Source organism: Boleophthalmus pectinirostris, unplaced genomic scaffold (assembly GCF_026225935.1).
Source record: "Boleophthalmus pectinirostris isolate CB_2022bp ecotype Guang Dong unplaced genomic scaffold, ASM2622593v1 HiC_scaffold_7, whole genome shotgun sequence".
Taxonomy (NCBI): Eukaryota; Metazoa; Chordata; class Actinopteri; order Gobiiformes; family Gobiidae; genus Boleophthalmus; species Boleophthalmus pectinirostris.
Window position 1 is genome coordinate 14301144 of NW_026571473.1, and position 18716 is coordinate 14319859.

The 18716-nt window shown below is 37.7% G+C and overlaps 2 protein-coding genes across 9 annotated transcripts; one reads left to right on the top strand and one right to left on the bottom strand.

The window, feature by feature from the left end:
* The first annotated feature begins 1824 nt into the window (after positions 1-1824).
* On the top strand, positions 1825-9076 carry tbxa2r (thromboxane A2 receptor). 5 transcript variants are annotated; one of them, XM_055164906.1, is made up of 5 exons: positions 1825-1973; positions 3572-3722; positions 4315-5160; positions 6555-6688; positions 7795-8101. In XM_055164906.1, the coding sequence occupies exons 2-5, from the start codon at positions 3663-3665 to the stop codon at positions 7970-7972; spliced, it is 1218 nt and encodes a 405-aa protein (XP_055020881.1). In that variant the 5' UTR covers positions 1825-1973; positions 3572-3662; the 3' UTR covers positions 7973-8101. The 5 variants fall into 5 exon arrangements, with proteins under 5 accessions (XP_055020881.1, XP_055020879.1, XP_055020878.1 ...); XM_055164904.1 differs by lacking the exon at positions 6555-6688 and having other exon boundaries at positions 3553-3722; positions 7795-9076; XM_055164903.1 differs by lacking the exon at positions 6555-6688 and having other exon boundaries at positions 7795-9076.
* A 38-nt stretch (positions 9077-9114) lies between these two features.
* gipc3 (GIPC PDZ domain containing family, member 3) lies at positions 9115-17578 on the bottom strand. Of its 4 annotated transcripts, none has more exons than XM_055164908.1 (7): positions 17409-17578; positions 16100-16366; positions 14231-14416; positions 13966-14146; positions 11448-11557; positions 10899-10980; positions 9115-9587 (listed from the first exon to the last, which is right to left on the bottom strand). In XM_055164908.1, the coding sequence occupies exons 2-7, from the start codon at positions 16352-16354 to the stop codon at positions 9436-9438; spliced, it is 966 nt and encodes a 321-aa protein (XP_055020883.1). In that variant the 5' UTR covers positions 16355-16366; positions 17409-17578; the 3' UTR covers positions 9115-9435. The 4 variants fall into 4 exon arrangements, with proteins under 4 accessions (XP_055020883.1, XP_020780493.1, XP_020780491.1 ...); XM_020924834.2 differs by having other exon boundaries at positions 10899-10977; positions 16100-16589; XM_020924832.2 differs by having other exon boundaries at positions 16100-16538; positions 17409-17577.
* Between the last annotated feature and the right edge of the window lie 1138 nt (positions 17579-18716).

Sequence of the window (18716 nt, forward strand, 5' to 3'; positions counted from 1 at the left end):
ATTTATTAAACCATACTGAATACCATACTGACTCAACTGTTACTTTTGACAATGAAACAGCTGTAGAACATGACAGCTGTGTCTTACAGTTATTACAGGGCGGTGAGAATTTTAAACTTAGTCTGTTGCTTTACCCAGATTAAAGGATCTACATTACACTATTTTCTGATTTACGTTATAATGTTGTTTCCCCATCAAAAACAAACCTGGACTTGTGTTTTTGTCATTCACATTTAACACACAAACTCTGAATATTTAGGCCGGGTTCTGATCTCTAATGGAAAACATATTGACCCACCTTGTGATAACATGAAGTCCCCATTGTGTTTTGAACTCCATGCAACTTCACTAGAATTATCTAGATGGTTTCAGCCCGGGAACTGACCTTTCTACTGACCTAAAGGTAAAAGGTTAACTTGAAAACTACCACTACATGACATCACGAGGTGGAACAGAGCATTTAGAGCTTTGGAGATGTAGACAAACTAATAAAGGGTTACTCAAACATGTGTGAATGAAACAAAACACAACTCCAGAAGTGTTTTTGAAAAAGTAACAACATTATAACATGGCTTAAAGCTTTGTGTAATATGAATCCGTGAATCATTCATTCATTCATTTTTCAATATAAAACCAAAAATACGAAAACAAAAAACAGCTGCTTTCTTCATTATTTGTCTTCAAAACAAAAATGAAAAAATGGTGGATAACAATTAATTTTTTCAGTTTTTGATTTTGTGTTTAAATGAATAATGGAAAAAATGGATAACAGCCATTTCCCATTTCCGTGACTTAAACTGCGATGCTGGACTTTTGCACCGCATATGGACTGAACCAAGACTAAAACAGGACTAAAACAGGACTAAAACAGCACTAAAACAGGACTAAACCATTTTCAGTCCTGGTCTCAGTCCTGGTCTCAGTCCTGGTCTCAGTCTGGGTCTCTGTCCCGGTCTGGTCCCGGTCTGGTCCCAGTCAGGTCCCGGTCTGGTCCCGGTCTCAGTCCTGGTCTAGTCCTGGTCTGATCCTGCTGTCAGTCCTGGTCTGGTCCTGGTCTCAGTCCCGGTCTGGCCCAGGTCAGGTCCTGGTCTCTGTCCCAGACTCAATCCTGATCTCAGTCCCGGTCTCAGACCCAGTCTCAGTCCTGGTCCTGGTTCTGGTCTCAGTCCCAGTCTGATTCCGGTCTGGTCCTGGACCTGGTTCAGTCTTGGTTCAGTCCATATGTGATCCAAAAGTCCGGCATCGCAGTTTAAGTCACGGAAATGGAAAACGGCCGTTATCCTTTTTTTTTTTTCATTACTCATTTAAACACAAAATCGAAAATTGAAAAAATGAATCGTTATCCATTTTTTCATTTTTGTTTTGGAGACAAATAATGAAGAAATCAGTTGTTTTTTCATTTTCTTATTTTTGGTTTTATATTGAAAAACAACTGAATGATCCACAGATTAATATGGGCCCTTTAATGGTTTTGTTTACTATTTACATGTTGTCTTTGTTTGTTTTGTGATGTGTTTTGGAAACCATCATGTGCTGTCTTGTGTCAGTGTACTATACAACTAAAGTGCACTGGATTGGTGACCTCTCTCATGTGCTGAAGCCCTAAGGCCACATTTAAGTTTACACTTTATGAGATCAACTCATAGTGGCCACAAGCTTTCACTTTATGCACTGCCCTTCCTTCCCATGGCTCATCCTGATGATAACTGTGGATTCCTGACCACACTGTGTGATGTTTGCCAGATATCCACTCCCTCTTTTCCTTTGGGGAGGGTCTTAGTGAGTAAAAGGAAGCCCATTTTGAAGTGAAACTAACACAAGAAGGAGGACGACGGAGGGAGTGATGCTGGAACAAGTTAAATCTTTCAGCAGTTACTGACGACATTCCTACTATTTGTGTATTTACCTTAAAAGAACAAGTAGAAACCATAAATGGAGCTGAGCAAACTTGACCTTTAGGTTTCACTTAAACGGTAAGACAGTATAGAAGTGTTTTTACAGTGTTTAAGTGCTTAGTGCTGATAATGCTGCTCTATTTAACACTTGTTTGACAATGACCAAACTGCAATTGTCACTGAGCAACAAAGGTAAGTAGATTTTTGTTCATTTTAAATTCATCTGCAGGTAATGAATCTATAAATACCTTTAATGTATTTTGCAGCAGATACATTTTTCTGACTCAGAAAATACAGGAAGAACATATATCACACTCATGATGACTCAAATTTGGACATTTTTAAAATTTATTTTATTATTCAGTGATCCCATTTAGGCATCCATAATCCTGCCCCACTATACTTCTACACAAACTGGCTTTGAGTCCATAATTGTTTCTTGAGAAATAATTGCTGAGATGTTTTGCTTTTTTTTGTTTTCCATTGCATTTTAAGTCTGTTAAACATTAACTTGTGGTACAGTTGTTGTGTCATTAGGCAAAACATTTCAGTTACGTAAGCTATTGTTAATGTGGTGTATGAGTGAGTATTTGAGGTGGTCCAAGGGAGAGATGGTGCAAATTGGCAACCTCATTTCCATCAGTCAGTCCCAGGGCTGTTTTGGAAGCGACATAAAATAAATGAATGATCATTATTATTTTGCAGTAAGAGAAAACATGTATTTATATATTGTTCATATTTTTTAGTGAAAAGTCAGACACTGGTTAGATAAATAACAGTGTAACCTGCGAGAGCTATGACCGGCACAGTGTGGACATCATTAGGGGCAACAGAGGCTGAGTGCTTAGAGCAGTGGCCCCCCAACCCAATGGTCAGAACGATTCCTGCTCGGACCAAGTTCTGCCATTGTGTCCTTAGGCAAAACACTTCATCAACATTGCCTAGTATGAAAGTGGTGTGTTCGGACACTCCCACTTCAGACATTCTCACTAGCCCATTTGTTGGCTCCCAAAGGAAGCCTGAAGATAATTGTCTGCTTATCCAGTGCTTCTTTCACAGACGTCAATTAAAACCAAGCACTAAGCGTTTCCTTAGTGCTTTGTTTCTTTTTACTTGGCTCTAAGATACTGGTACCTAAACTGTGGTGTGCATTCTCCCAGCAATGTAGAATAAATTCTAGCTGGAGTTGAAGAGACGAGGCATGAGGCTGGAGTTCTAATGCAGGTGACATTTATTTACATCAGTACAGTACCCAGCACCTGGAGACACTAGCTCTTAACATTGTGATAATGTAGTCCATTCTACTCTAGTATTGTCCAGTTTGGCTATGCTCTGGTTGTAGGGAGTATTATACCTCTGATGATGCAGACTAAGATAGCAGGGAGGTAAGTGTCTAACATTCAGGAGCACACAAATTGACATATGTAAAGAAAGTTATGGGAGAAATTGCCATCTTGTCATTATTTAATAGAAATTTAAATGATCTGGATGTCCCCGTAGCCTATAACACTTTAAATGTAATACACATGTTTTGTCATATTAAATCTATAGTCAGATATTGCATGATGTGTGCAGCATCCACAGATATTTTATTTGAGTGCATCATGAGGGGTGATTATGAATAGCCCGAATAATATCTTCCCAATATTATTTTCAGCCTTTCCTGTTTGTTGCAGTTGATACAATGAACATATTTGGCTTCATAAAAATTGGAGAATATTTCCCATGTGACCGCAGTGACCCACTCTGGCTGTTTATAGCCCCTGGATGGATAAGAGGGGAAGACTTCAGGCGTTAATGCAGAGTGCACTTCCTGTTAGAGCCTCGGTCAGTACACTAGTGCACTTCCTGTAAAGATATCATCCTCTCATTCCCATTACCCCTCTGACCCTCTCAGTGTCTATTAGTGATGGACAAAAGCACTGTAAATCTATACTCAAGTAAAAGTACAGTTAGATGGCAAGTACTGCTGCCAAATTAGCATTTAAAAGAGACATATTACGTAAAAATGTACTTATATTTAGTTACATTGAAAGCTTTTAGCCATTTCCTAGTGGTATTTCTTCATCATTATCTTACTTGTATTTTTGTATTTTATTAATGCATGCATTTATCCTGCATTGCCCTAAATAGGTTTCATTTTTGATAGGCTATTTGTAGATGTTATTGTCCTTGTGGAGAAAATTGACCTTGGCATTTGATCTACTCTCAGGCTATTTGGGCAGCTGGGGGCCCATCTTGAGTTAGACATATGTAGGCTTCAGAAATAGTTTTCTGTGCATGTTTAGGGTTGATGGGGAAAACCAAAGTACTCATAGCCTCCTCTGTCACCACTCCACTGTCAATTAATAGATTCATAATTTTCTGTATTTATGTTATATTATTAATCTAGCACCTCTTATTGTTGCATGTTTTGCAGATCAATGAAGATTTTCAAAACCTTTCCAGACCCCCATATTTTGCACCATCTTTCACCATGAACACTTCACACCTGAATGAGTCCACCCCGCTGTGCTACTCCATCAACAGCCCACCCTTCCAGTACCATCCCACCATCGCCTCCGCATACTTCTCCTCCATCTTCAGCGTTCTTGGACTCACCTCAAACCTTGTAGCCTTCATTGTTCTTCTTCAATCCTTCAAGCGAGCCAAAAGCCGCTCACGCTCCTTCTTCCTAGTCTTCCTTGGCGGGTTGGTTGTCACTGATTTTCTGGGACTTTTAGTAACCGGATCTATTGTAGTTTCCTTCCATGTCACGCATTTCAACTGGCGCCAGTTGGATCCCAACTGCCATTTTTGCAACTTCATGGGCATGTCAATGGTCTTCTATGGACTGTGTCCTTTGCTTCTTGGTGCAACAATGGCAATCGAACGCTTCTCGGGAATTAACTGTCCGTTTTCAAGATCTCAAGCCATGCCCAAAAAAAGAACTGTCATCATGGTTTTGGTTGTGTGGATGATTGCTGGTTCCATCTCTTTACTTCCCATCTTTGGCGTTGGTAGCTACCACATGCAGATGCCAGGGTCGTGGTGTTTCAACATAAGCTCCATGGGGAATGATAAGATCTTCTCACTGGTCTTCTCCCTGGTTGGACTGACATGCCTGACCGTGTCATTTGTGCTGAACACTGTGAGTGTGGTGACCCTCATCAGAGTCTGCTGTGGACCAGGTGGCACCCAAAGGCGAAGGGACCATGAGGTGGAGATGATGGTGCAGCTTATTCTCATAATGGTCATAGCCTCAGTCTGCTGGTGCCCACTACTGGTAGGTTATTTGTCTTCTATTACAATATGCACTCTTTAGGGCCATGTGCATAAAGTCATCAGGGTCCATAAAAGTGTAGGGAGATTTAAAGGTGCACTGTGTAACTTTCAGATGGAGGGCCTGCTACCTCTTTGCCTTCATAGAAATTGCATAGTTTTGTTTTGGAATGTTTCATGGCATTATTAATGCAGTATGGCATTAAACATATCCATCTTACATTTATCCAATTACAGGTGATTTCTCCAAAGAACTTTGAAAAACCTCCTTAGATTTTATTAACGTCTCACATGTTTGTCTCCATAGAGATAGATAAGCTTAATGCCACACTGTGAAAATATTTCATATTGTGACATCCCAACAACAAAACAAGCAAGAATTTCACTAGAAGTGCTTGCATGATCCCCTGTGACTGATAATACTTTGAGCTTATTAAAGTATGTTAACTGTTCACACAACTGTCTCTCCAGATACGAGTCTGTTTTCTTACGCACTAAGAAAATGGACATGCAAGTCTTCATTCATGTTAATTAGATTAAATAATATACTCAATAAGTTAAATTTGAAAAAAAAAAAATAATAATAATAATAAATAAATTAATTAAAAAAACACTGAACCTGGTTTGATTAAAAATAGTTTTTTGTTTTTTTGTTGTTGTTGTTTTTTTCATGTATTTTGGAAAAAAAATAATAATAATAATGGGGAAAAATTGTGCCCTCTCTCAATTTCCCATCTCCATGCCCCATTTCTTCTCAGCAATGTTAAACCCTGAGCGTAAGTTCTCTGTACACAGATAAGATGAAAGAGCTCCATCAAAACAGCGGTTAACATGATTGGAACTGAGCTTTTCAAAAACAGCTTTAAATGATATTTGCCAGTATTTATTTTCACTAACGATCCCTTCTCATTTAAGTTATTTACAATAACAGATGTTCAAAAAAGACAGAGAAATTTTGTTTTTCAAATTGATTCAAGATCACCTGTTATGTTAAAAGCACTTTTTGGCATGCAAAATTGAGAATACCAAGTTTATCATTCATCTAAATATAAATAATCATCCTGTGATTAAAAACTATTCCAAAAACAAGACCCCAACTGCATAACAAGTCATGCTGGTGACGCATTAAAGCGCACCCTTCATTTAGTTCCCAAATGAAGAACCAAACATCTTTAAAGGATTAAGACCAACACTCTTGATCTTTACTACACACCTAAGCTCTGCCCACAACCACAGTCCAAACAAGAACATTGTTTGGGATGCGCCAGATCTGATTGCTGTCGATCGATGTTGATCTGGACATGGTGCACCGTGGGTACATTTGCGTTGTGTTAAGTCCCAATTTAATAAAGCTTCTCATAGATTTGATCATCAAGTGATGTGACACTTGTGACTCAGGGCGATACTTTGGTGAGTGCTGTAACTGGGAATCCTGTATCTGGAGAAAAATTATTGTTCTACATCCGAATGGCCACCTGCAATCAGATTCTGGACCCCTGGATTTACATCATGTGTCAGTGGGCCAAGCTGAGGCGAGTGCATTGGGTTCACTATGTAGTGTCATCACTCGTGGCTGTGAGCTGTGATTGGCTGGCTCCTAACATTGAACAACTGCCAACTACTGAAGTCTCATCATGCAGCTTTGTTAACTTGAGCTCACTGGAGTGCTTGCTTGGTGCATTCATACAGCACTTCATCCCACTGAAATCAATTAATAGACACTTGTATGTTGTCTATTGATTTGATTATGTTGTCATTCCATTGAACTAACCCGAATGGTTTCTCATCACAAAATGCTAACAGTGATCAAACAGTGTGTAAGCTGTTTGATTGGAACAAACACTTTTTGGGATGCAGAGAAGTGGTTGCAATAAGCAAAAGACATAAAATTCTATGATTTTGCAATGAATTAACAGTCCAAATACATTTTTTTTCTCTGCCCCTTGAAAAATGTTTATATGCTTTGCTCACATGTTAAAGGTCAGAGACTTGATCAAATATAACCATAAATAAACAAATGATTGAAAATAGCAAAGCAGAAATTAATTCCTGTCAATTGGAAATTTTTTGACTTAATAACTTTCGGGAGGAGCTAACTACACTAACTAGCTCCTCCCTTCAGGGAGATACAGTATAAGGCCGTGTCCTCCAGCAATCTGACCAGAACTGAAGAAGCAGCTTTAATGATATGCGAAACATATTCGATCAAAAAACTTGTGTCCATTTGACAAATTGAATTTCTCCTTTGTTATGGATTCCCCCTGGACGACTGAGGGATTTCACTAACAAAATTATTAAAAACATTATTTTGAGGTTCCGGGTCAGATTCCTCCAATGTGTTGCCTTTTAAAGTAGAGTTTGCATGTTCATCATACCTCATGGTTCTCTAATTTTTCCCATCATCCTAAAACAGGTATAGGCAGTTGTTTTGGGAAGATGGCAAAGCAGATGAGATGAATGATAATAACCCAATAACCCTCTCTCTTTTTTTCCTTCCTCTCATTGTTTCTGCTTTCTGTTTTAATCCACTTCCTGCTTATCCTTTCCTTATTTCTCCAATCATCCATTCCTTCGAATTCCAACTCCATTCCCCATATTTTCCTTTCTCCCCTTACTGTCTTTCTTCCTTCTCCATTAGGTCTTTGTTGCGCAGACTGTACTGTCTGGCAGCCTGCTGCAGATCAAGTACCTGCTGCTGTGGCTTCGCTTTGCCACGTGGAACCAGATCCTCGATCCCTGGGTCTACATCCTTTTCCGAAGAGCGGTACTTAAGAGGATCTATCCCAACTTCCACTGGTCCAGACGTTCCATTCTGACACTGTACCCGTCTCTGAGCAGCACTATCCGCCGACTTGCCAGATCTTCATCTAGAGACGAGCAGGAGGGAGCAGCCAAAACCAATGGCTCACATGCAACAGTTACTCAAATGAAGACCCTAGATTCTACACAAGGTTAGGCTGAATTATAATTTAGAAAGGTCTGAAATGTCTGTAAGTCTTTGTCATAGCAATGTTTCAAAATAATACACTATAGTAGGACTGTATTTGCATCAGTTACATGGATTTAGGATTAGGATACTGCAGTTGACATTTGAATGAAAAAACATCACGTGTCATGTACATTTGTTCCAGTGCCCTGTATGACTCAGTGTTGCTAATGTTTACTTTTCTTTCTTTTTGTAAAAGGGTGCACTTTGTAACATTTCTGTAGAAGAGGGTCCATCTTTGCTTAGAATGTATGACATTAAACTTATGTCTCCATAGAGAGAAGAAGGTGACACCACTAGGTCAAAATAGATCTGTGGAGAGGTGACGTCACTCCCAATAAGAATGTATTTTTATTAAGGTATTTTTAAGCAATAAATATACCTACACTGAAAAAATCCAAGATAGATACATTAATGCCTTACTGTGGAACATTCCAGCAAAAGCAACAACAGGTAAAGAAACAAGCAGATGGCATACTCTCAGAAAATACCCCTGAAAAATGATATAGGGCACATTTGAAGTATTTATCAGCTGCTTTACAGTACTTTATATGTATGTATGTATAGTATGACGTTAATGTAGAGGTTGGATATAATTTGTGGTATGATAGCAAGGGTTTGAGTAAGACGTTTTGTCCACTGTCTAGATAAAATAATGTGAGAAGTACCTCATTTTGAACTTTAAAGCAGTTTATGTATTTTGTATAAATGCTACTTCAATCAGGCAAAGGCTCAAAGTGTAAAATACTCTTAATAGACCACCATATTTTCTTTACTGACATCCAGTTCATGAACAGAAATCAGATTTTATTTGAAAGCATGCTATTTGTATTTATCATCATACAGCAACTTATTGTCAGATGTTTTGACTTTTAGCCTTCTGTCTGTGGACCGTAGTTACAGCACATTGTGAATAAAGTCCTTAAATGAATCATATTTGGTTATTTATTATTCAGCAACACAGCAAACACATTTTTGCAGGTGTCACATATTTTATTTACATCATTTCAAGGCTTCGTCAAAAACGAGGGACAAAATGTTCTCATGGCAAAAAATTGAAAACAAAAGAAATTAGTGTCAGGATATAAGGTACATTAAAGTAGCAAAAAAGCAGACAAATGGCTTTGTTGTTTACTAATTTTCGTAGGAAGTCATGGGCTGGGTTCCTGTTTGGGTGTAAAGCATTGTTGAAACAGTGAACAGGAGTCATGAGCATTAAGAGCTGCAGGGATTTGATATATACATTTTACAATCTCAAGTGGATCAACCCAAATGCGTCACTCAAATATTTGTTTAGATTCTGCCATTTTTCACATCCCCAATAGCTCCCCATACATCAAAAAGGAAGACATCTGGGAACGCAAAATCACCCAGCACAGAGTCTAGGGCCTCTGCAAAGTCATCGGGGTTCTTCTTGTCTTTTCCAGCTTCAACAATAGTTGTAGCTATGGAGACAGAATGTGTGAGAGTAAACTGAGTTTACATTCTACAATTTAATCACATTTAAAATAAAAAACAAAACATTAAAAAATATTTATTTCATGTGGATTGGACTTGAAAATATATTATGAACCAGGTCAAAATGTCATAAGAGTTTGCAAAAAAATAATACTGGAACCTGCTCTCTAGCTCAGTCTAAACCTCTTCTGTTTATTATAATTTCTTGGGTTCATTTTAAAGACAATACAGTAAAGTGTATTTACCTTGTTGACATGGTTCGGCTGCTGCTGCAAGCCACCTTCAGAACTGTCACCCCATAAATAACCATATTATGGACTGGGACAAGGCTCGGGTCATTGGATCGCAAAACAACAAGTTCAAACGCTGGATCAGAGAGGCCGTTGAAATCAGGAAACGAAGCACGGACAGCATTAACTGTGATGATGGAGCGTTCCTCCTTTCACCCACCCAGGACGCCCTCCTCCAGAGAACACCGGGCGACAGGAGACGTGGTCAGTCTGAGCGACCTGCCAGGTCCATCGGGCTGACCACGTCTACAGGAAGGGGTGACAGTTCTGAAGATGGTTTGCAGCAGCAGCCGAAACATGTCAACAAGGTAAATACACTTTACTGTAAGAAGTTAAAGTACATAAGAAGACAAAATGAACATCTCTGACTTTTCTGTTTATTGTTAGTAAATTGCAGTGCCTATGAAAAAAAACAACTTATTTCTTATTGAACTCCAAGATTTTCATCATGTTGAAAAGTAGACAAGGATGAATAATTATTTGAATTTATAAATATTTGAGTTATATATGATAAATAGATAAATTATTCCAGCTTTTATCCTACCACTATTGTGAATTACATCCTTTTTTAAATTTGTTTGTTTGCTTTCTTCTTTAATTTTCCACTCTTGTTGTCCTTTTTAAAAATATTAAGGATTTGAGAGGCACTTTATAAGCACTGTATTGTATCAACACTGACAGGCTGAAGTAAAGTGATACTACAGCTGTGACCTGATGTGTTTGTTGTTCAGGTTTTCTGTTTACATTGTGCGTGCACTATTGTAGTCCCTCGGGAAGCTATAAACACACAAAGACTTTCAACTATCTACTTGACAAAAGGAAAATATATTCAAGTACAAATGATGAATACACAAAATTAAAATACTACTTGTCTTTAACTTCAACTGTTACTATTTTCACAGAGTTTTATGACAACTACTGCTACCATATATATCAGCTGGAGCTATTGAAGCACTGTTTGCACTGATCACCTCTCCTTTAAAGCACAGTTAGTACGTGTGCCCTTACCCAGCTCCACATCTCGTATTCCCATGTAGCTCTCCAATAGGTCATCCACTTTTTTGGTAGCCTGTTCCTCAAACTCATTCTGCTGGGAAGCGAATAACAAATATGTTAAAACACTTGTGGTCCATATATGGAGACAAAACATGACCATTCCAGTGTCTCCTTCAGCCAAATTTATTACAACACCTCCTATTTATCCACTGGCCACATTTAGTAAATATTTCATTCTCTGGTTGTGTAATCATCCTGCATTACGTCTATTGAGTTCTATTTGAATTCTGTTTTATGTGCTATGAGTGCTGCTGGGCTGTTTGCCTTGGGTTTGTCAAGGTGAAATTCTGTACGTCTTACATTATTCATTGAAATCTGAAGCGAGATGTAGCATGTGAGGATAGTTCAAGTTTTCCAGTAGTCAAGTGGAGGTGTTTAGTTCAGTTTAGGACAGATCCAAAATGGCGGATGTGTTTCTTCGCCTAATGGTCCATTCAAAAGCAGTTTAAGGATGTGTAACTGTGCGATAAACTAAAAGTACATTGTCTGGAGGAAACGTACCACTTCCTGAACTGTGGCTGCTCCCTTAGACCTTAAGCGCAGCGTCTCCTTCCCATTCACCATCTTGCCTTCACTAGACTTGGGGGCTTTAGTTCTCATGCCGATCATATCTACAGGCACATGAACAAGGGTTGTTATTTGGAAACAGACAATCATTGCAATTTAATTTTGGTATTGTTGAAAAGAACATTTAATCAATAAGAAGTAAATATCCAACACTGACTACTGCTAAGAAGATGTAGACCTGTCATGATAATTACTTTTGTTAGTATATACTATATCTTAGTTCAGTATGTTAAAGCTCAAACAGTATGCATATTTTTGTTGCGATAGTGCAGAGGTTTCTACTATTTTTATGGAATACAAAATGATCTGAGCTGTAAAGGGTTGAAAAAGTCACTTCCAGACAATTTTTCTTTTCATTCTACTCTGCTTTTCAATGATGGTATTTTAAAAAATGATTTACTGGGATTATTTGCTTTATTTTTTTTTGTGTCAGTGGCATGAAGTAGTTTCAATATTACCATTTGTCATGATATTTCTCTGTAGCAATACGTCATGTTTGAAAATTGGTTATCATGACCGGCCTCTGTGTAGGCCAACAATATTGTCAAGCTGTTAAAAGCACCACAAATGTACAACAAAGTTACTTGTCCATTACTGCTACAGCTATACATCAATAATACATATTTAAAGCTGTACTGAGGGTTTGTTACACTACTTGCATTTTTTCCTCTATTGTTTTTCCAAATCTACCTCTCAAGATTAGAGATCAACCGATATTTTTCATGGTCGATATTGATACCGATTGTTTAGGATCCAGAGCAACCTATAGCTGATAAGCCGATTTTTTTTTTTTTTTACCACAAACACATACTGGATCTGTGTTGTCACATTTTGTACAGTTTTCTCTTCTTATTAAAGTGTTTAAATAAAGCTTTGTGTGTGTTTTTATATAGAAAATTGACCAAAACAGCCTGTGCTGGAGATTCAAAGCTGATAGCCGATATGCTAAAAAGTCAAACTATCACCCCACTATATTAGCCAATCGATATATAATAAATAAATGCTTAGCCATGTTGACACAGTGCGTGTATTGTAAACTTTGAAAATTAACAGCTGTTTGGTTTGGAAATTCCACCAATAATTCCATAAAGGAAATGATGCAGCAAGAGGTCAAAGGTTACTTAGCTGTTCACCAGTTATGGATATTTTTAAATCCCTAGGCAATTATTAAAATGTGGAGAGATGGGAGACTGCTCTAAATAAGCGTTCACAAATAAATTATTGTTTGTCATTAGTTAGGTCCAAAATTTTAATGTATAAAGTTCTTATTTCCTGTGTTTTCACCAAACTTGTCTGTGTACTTCCTTCCATAATAACAGTCACTGGTTACAGTAAAAACACATGCAATAACACAACGGAAAAGGGCAAGGCTCAGCTCTGATAACACTGTCCCTGAAAAGAGGTTATGGTCATTGCTTGTGTAAGAAGAAGTTATCCGTTTAAGGTTCTCCACTGCACGCTATGTATTTCATCCTACGGAGTTATTTTAAACTAATAAAACAACTCTGGAACTTTTCACTTCCCCAGGTAAACAATCAGTGTTTGAGCTTGCAGAAAGAGAAGAGAGACAAATATGAACTATGGAACATCTTGGATAAATATTTAAGTTTTGGAGGTTGGATATTAGACAATGCCACAGTTACCAGTACTCCATTTTAAACAAAGCATCTTGCTGTTTTTCCAATACAATATCAGTTTTAGCTGACCCATCCATTGCCCGTACTTGGCAAAACATACACAGACCACTTCAGTTTGAGCCGAGAAGACATCACTAAGACTTGAGTTCATAAATAACAGCTAGTGTAATGACTTTGCCAGACACTAAATTGCAAATGGGCAGTTTTCTAATTGTTGGCAGTTTTTTTCCGGCTATTATGTGTTGATTGTTTCATTTAGAAAAAAGTCTAGTTCTGCAATTAATTATTCTGTAATTTAAGGTCAGACAGTTTCTAGGAGCAAACTAAAGATGTAACATTAACTTTTAAATTAACTCCAGTAAAGGTGAGTAACATAAATGTGGGCTTTTTTTATTGTTAGGAACAGATTGGTTTAGTTTGTCGAAATATCACATTTTATTTATAGCATTCAAAGACTATGTCCTTGAAGTCTGCACTTTATCTTATCTTACTCTAACAAGGGCACATAGAGGAAACCATATAGTAATAAAACTACTTTCATATCATGATCAAAACCAAAATGTAACCTTATAGATGTACTCAGCAGTTCATCAGCTACTTCATTTTACACCATGTTACACATACCTGTACAGCTTAGACTTCAATAGTAGTCAAAATTGTCTGTTTTTAAAATTGTACACTGGTTTTGCATGCAAAGGTCATCTGTTCTATTTAATGTGTACTATGAAGCATGGAAAACTGTTGACGTGGTATAGAGGTTAAACAGAAACATATGAAGTAGTGTGTTTTTGAAGTCTTTTGCAGTTTGCACTCACCAAAAGCCTTCTTGGGTTCAACCAGCCGGAGGGTGAAGGGCGTCCCTCTGGGCTGCTCTTTCAGCATCTTGGCCACCTCATAGTGCCGACATCCCACAATGCTCTGGTCATTGATAGCCTCAATGTGGTCACCTACACACACAGTCTTCAGTCGATCTATGGTGCTGCCCTCCTTTATTCTCTGAAAGATCAACACAGGGATTTCAGCATCTTCAAAGATAGCGACTACTTTTAAAATGGTGTCTGGATTAGAGGTCTCATTTACCTTGATAAAGGCATAGCCCGCTCCATTGTCTGTGATGGTGAGCCCCAATGCGTCTTCTGTTTTAGTGACCTCCACTTCTTTAGTTTCCCCTCGAACATGAGCAAAGATGAAATCTTCTAGTCCAATCTGGCCGCCCAGAAGCTTCTGCATGTCCACTTTGTGAGAGTTGAGGGTGCAAAACAAAATCTGAAAAGTATATGTATTAAATCTATAAATCATATAGTGAGTAAAACAGAAAAAAGCTTAGGCTAAGTAAAAAAAAACAAAAAAACACTACTCCTTTGTAATTTTTTTAGGCTACCATTTCTATAGCTGAAAAAAAAGGTGCTTTTACTTGTTTGTAGTTCTATTTACTAACCAGTAGAGGGCAGTAGTATTCTGCAACACTCCAAGCAACCATTTTGTTGAAATGCTTATATTTACATATAATTGTATATGCCTACAGTATTTTGAATACTGTAATAAAATAATGTATAGAATACAAGTCTATTAGCTTTTTATTAATGAAATGACTTGTAATCTGAGGTTGATAATGAAAACGTGTTATTCTCCAGCTGTTATCTGGCTCACAGTCAGAGTTCAAGGTCTTCGTTGATGTGATCTACAGATGCAGCATAGCCTGCATTGCTGTATTCTTTTGAATATGCCTACTAGTAATACATTTTTTAAATGTCTTTTTCTATTTCAGTCTTTTTATGTAAATATACTAATTATCCTGATATCCATGTCCATACTATTATTCAGTACTATAAACACAGATTGCTAAACAGTGATATATCAATTCCATATCACTTTCATTTATGTTGAGTAGGCTTTGTGTTGCCTACTGATAAAAAGTCTCAAGATGTCCTTCAGAAAAGATAAGTGAATAAGGCCACTGTCAAATATTTATTGTTCTGTTGCCTAGAGTCATGCCACAACTGCAGAAACTTAAATACACAACTACAAGGAAATAATAAATAAAGAAATAACTTTTACAGTTAAATTTGATTGTTTTTTGTTACTGTTCTTCCCTTTCCAGTTTCTGTTGAAGGTAAAATACTATAAAACTATAAATGAGGATGTTTAAACATGTTTTTCCTTAATATTTAACCAACGTTTTTATGAGCTACTCCACATCCACAAAGATGAGTAAGTTCTGAGAAGTGCTGTTGTAATCATGGTCATGTGTTGGCTGATGACATTTTGTAAATTCTGTAATGACTCGTGAAATAATAATGGAAAACTATGTCATTTCCCAAATTAGTTAATTTCAAGAAGTAGCCAAATATTTTGTCTTTTTTCCATTAAATATATACTCATATATATTGATATACTATATTTACTTCCTTCAACCAGAAACAAAACAAAAGACCTCACCCACTGAACCAGTAGAATAAATTCAGCACAATATCATGCAGGCTGCAATTATTTGCAAAAAACAAAATATCCTTTCGCAAGTCTAATCACAATCTCAATACTTGCCAGTCAATTGGGACAGGTCTACGCATTTTTGAACTGGACTGAAAAGTAGAAGCATTTTTTATTATTGTTTGAGACCTGCTGTGAAGACTACGGGGTTTAGTTTTAACACATCCACAGTCTGAGCAAATAGAAATATGCAAATAAAAATTGCTAGTAAAAACAATAAATTTTACAGTTTCTTCTGAACAAAATTCAGACCAAATCTTTATCAAAATCACTACATTTGAAGCTTTATTAGATCTCAAAATCGCTGCAAAATACTTTTCCTTTTCATTCTTTAAGTGTATTTTTAAACAGGTACTTTAATACTTTAACTTCAATAGATTTTTCACGTAATATTTTTACTTTTGACTTAAGTACTTCTTCCACACTTGCCTAACCCACACCAGCTGACTTGTTTTGTACCTCTGATGGTGAAATATTGAAGACCTCTGCTATCTTGGCGTACAGTTCCTTGACATTGGTGAACCCGTGGATGCGCCCTGTGGGACTGCCATGTGCCAGCTGTGTGTGGAAGATGAGCCTGGGCCTGGGGTAGTCCGGTGGTCCCGGTGGAGGCGGCGAGGGGGGAGGCAGTGGCGGGGCAGAGGGCTCCACGTTGGGGGTATGGGCCTTGTGATCATCCATGGCCCCAGCTGGCTTTGTCTCCTGCGGGCTCATCGGATCCCCGTTCTGCATGGGCCACAACACAGGTGAGGGGGTCTTCTTCTGAACTGGGCTTCTTCTCACTGTTAGAACGGTGATGTCTGTCCCTCCGACTCAACCAGCTACCCATCGAGAGCTCAACACATGAATTAGTGATGAGAGCGGCCCAGTAACAGTAGCTGGAAGAGGCCAGCCTGCCCTGTCAGGTAGAAACCCAATACTTCTTTAGTTCAGGTTGTATGTGTTACACCTGAGACAATACAAACACACATTAGATAAAAGCATCTGGTGATCATGACACAGCTGAACCATTCTGTCTGTCTATCTGTCTCGGGGTTGGACATTTGGACCTGTTACGGAACTTTACACTCAATACAAAATAATACGTTTAGAAAATAAGTTAACAACTATAAGGTAAACTGATATGTTGAGGTATACTGTAAGGTGCCCCATCCCCCATTACTGGCTTATTAAATGGGACTGTATAGGGTGTAGGTGGGTGGAGGTGAGTTCTTGGTGAGGCACTGACCTTTTTGACCTGAAAGTGCACAAACAGATGCCATGTGTAGGCAGGTTAACAGGTTATTTATTCAGGCAGGCTCATTGCTGTCGTAATTTTCAGACAGAATAATGAAAAAGATGGGTTTCCTGGAATTAGGTGTCACATAATTAGGGCACCACCTGTCCCTCTTGGTTGTCTTGTGTATAGCCGTTTAGATCTCTGTTCTTCTTGTAACATATGTAGAAAATGTCTCTTGTGAATTTGTGCCACAAGAATTCAATTTTAAAGTTCGATTTACATATCAAACATGATAACTTCTTTTTTTTTTCCATTATTTTCTAAGCTACTTTTTACTGGCTTTCAGGTTGTAATATATTGAGACTTATTGTTATTCCAATTTCTCTCTGTGTGTTACGACGCATACAAGCTGAAGATCACATGACATTTTGGCAGTTATTTATATCCTTACATTTTCCAAGTCCATTACTCCTAGTCCCACCACATTTGTCCCATTTTTTCTATAATTGGAAGTAGTCACCCTACTGACAAATAAACTGAAAAACTCACCTGATCATGACGTGTATTTGAAAAACATGTGACATTGCCACATTCTTGTATTTTTTTCTGGGAAGAACAAATCAATAGTTCCAATTTTCCTCAGTTGGTTAGTTTCCCCAGCATGAAGAATTTGATGTGTCTCATGTGATGGATTGATCACATAGCTGTTTGGATGTTTTGTTGTCTCAGCACAGAACAGTGTCCAGCCTATTTGTGTAGTGGAATTTCCCACTAAAATAAAAATTCCAACTGGGAATTTTTAAGTGGTAAAAAATTAAAATAGGTTATAGTAGTAGCTGTTAAGAAAGGACTTATTGTGGGCTCAGGCTGTTTTATTGTATGCTGTTTCACTTAGTAAACAAGATAATTTTCATTGAGGATCAACAAGTTTGAAACCAGTCAGTTTTGCCTTTATGGTGATGAACTGAAACGAATTATAACTTCTATGTGCTAATATAACTTAAGGTTTTAGGTTTTAGTAATAAAAAAAAATGCACAAGCACAGGTGAAAGTGACCCAAGACGTGCTCCTCTGAGGTTTTAAAGTTCATATATATTCAGCAACAGAAGATTCAGTAAGAAACGTTTTTGCTTTCCGATAATACACATCATCTTGAGCTGAGGTATCCACAAAATTGTTATGCTTTTTTCTGACCTGTTATATGTTGTTTCCTCATCACACATATACCCGGAGTTGTGTTTTGTTTCATTGTTTGTTTTCAGAAAACACTCTGTTCCACCTTGTGATGACATGTTGTAATGCAGGAAGTGCTCCACTGTGTTTTTAAACTACATACTCATTCACTAGAATAATTTGGATAATTTCAGCTGAACTAAAGATGAAGTGTAGCTGTTATCTTGAAAAATACACCTACATGACATCATGGCATACATACATGACAAGGTGGAACAGAGCATTTTGAGTTAATAATACAGGATTACTCAAACATCGGTGAATGAAACAAAGCACAACTCCAGCTATATTTTTTGGAGGTAACAGCATTATAAAACCAATCTATTTGATGTAATATAGAACCTTTAAAAACATAATGCCCAACCCTGTACTATGTGGTACGTAGGACGTGGCTGCAGCTGTCAGTGCTTTTTCCAGGCGAAGGTGTTGCAGGCTCCAAGGTTGTAATGTTTACTCCAGCCAGTTGTTATAAAAGTCAGAGTAGATAATGGACTGACAATGAGGCAGAGGTTATCTGATACTAGTGGCCATTCACTAGAAACACATCACACTTACTCCACATAGTCTTCAAGATGTTATTTTGTGGGTTATTTAATTTTCTCAGAACTATTTGTTTATTCCTTA

Bases quoted from the DNA above. Each gene is read 5' to 3' on its own strand.
- tbxa2r (XM_055164904.1), top strand. From the start codon at position 3,663: ATGGATAAGAGGGGAAGACTTCAGGCGTTAATGCAGAGTGCACTTCCT. The intron at 3,723-4,314 runs GTCAGTACACTA...CATGTTTTGCAG, and splicing joins CACTTCCTGTTAGAGCCTCG to ATCAATGAAGATTTTCAAAA. The intron at 5,161-7,794 runs GTAGGTTATTTG...CTTCTCCATTAG, and splicing joins TCTGCTGGTGCCCACTACTG to GTCTTTGTTGCGCAGACTGT.
- gipc3 (XM_020924832.2), bottom strand. From the start codon at position 16,372: ATGCAGAACGGGGATCCGATGAGCCCGCAGGAGACAAAGCCAGCTGGG. The intron at 10,981-11,447 runs GTACGTTTCCTC...TTCGCTTCCCAG, and splicing joins CAGCCACAGTTCAGGAAGTG to CAGAATGAGTTTGAGGAACA. The intron at 9,588-10,898 runs GTAAGGGCACAC...CTGTCTCCATAG, and splicing joins AATACGAGATGTGGAGCTGG to CTACAACTATTGTTGAAGCT.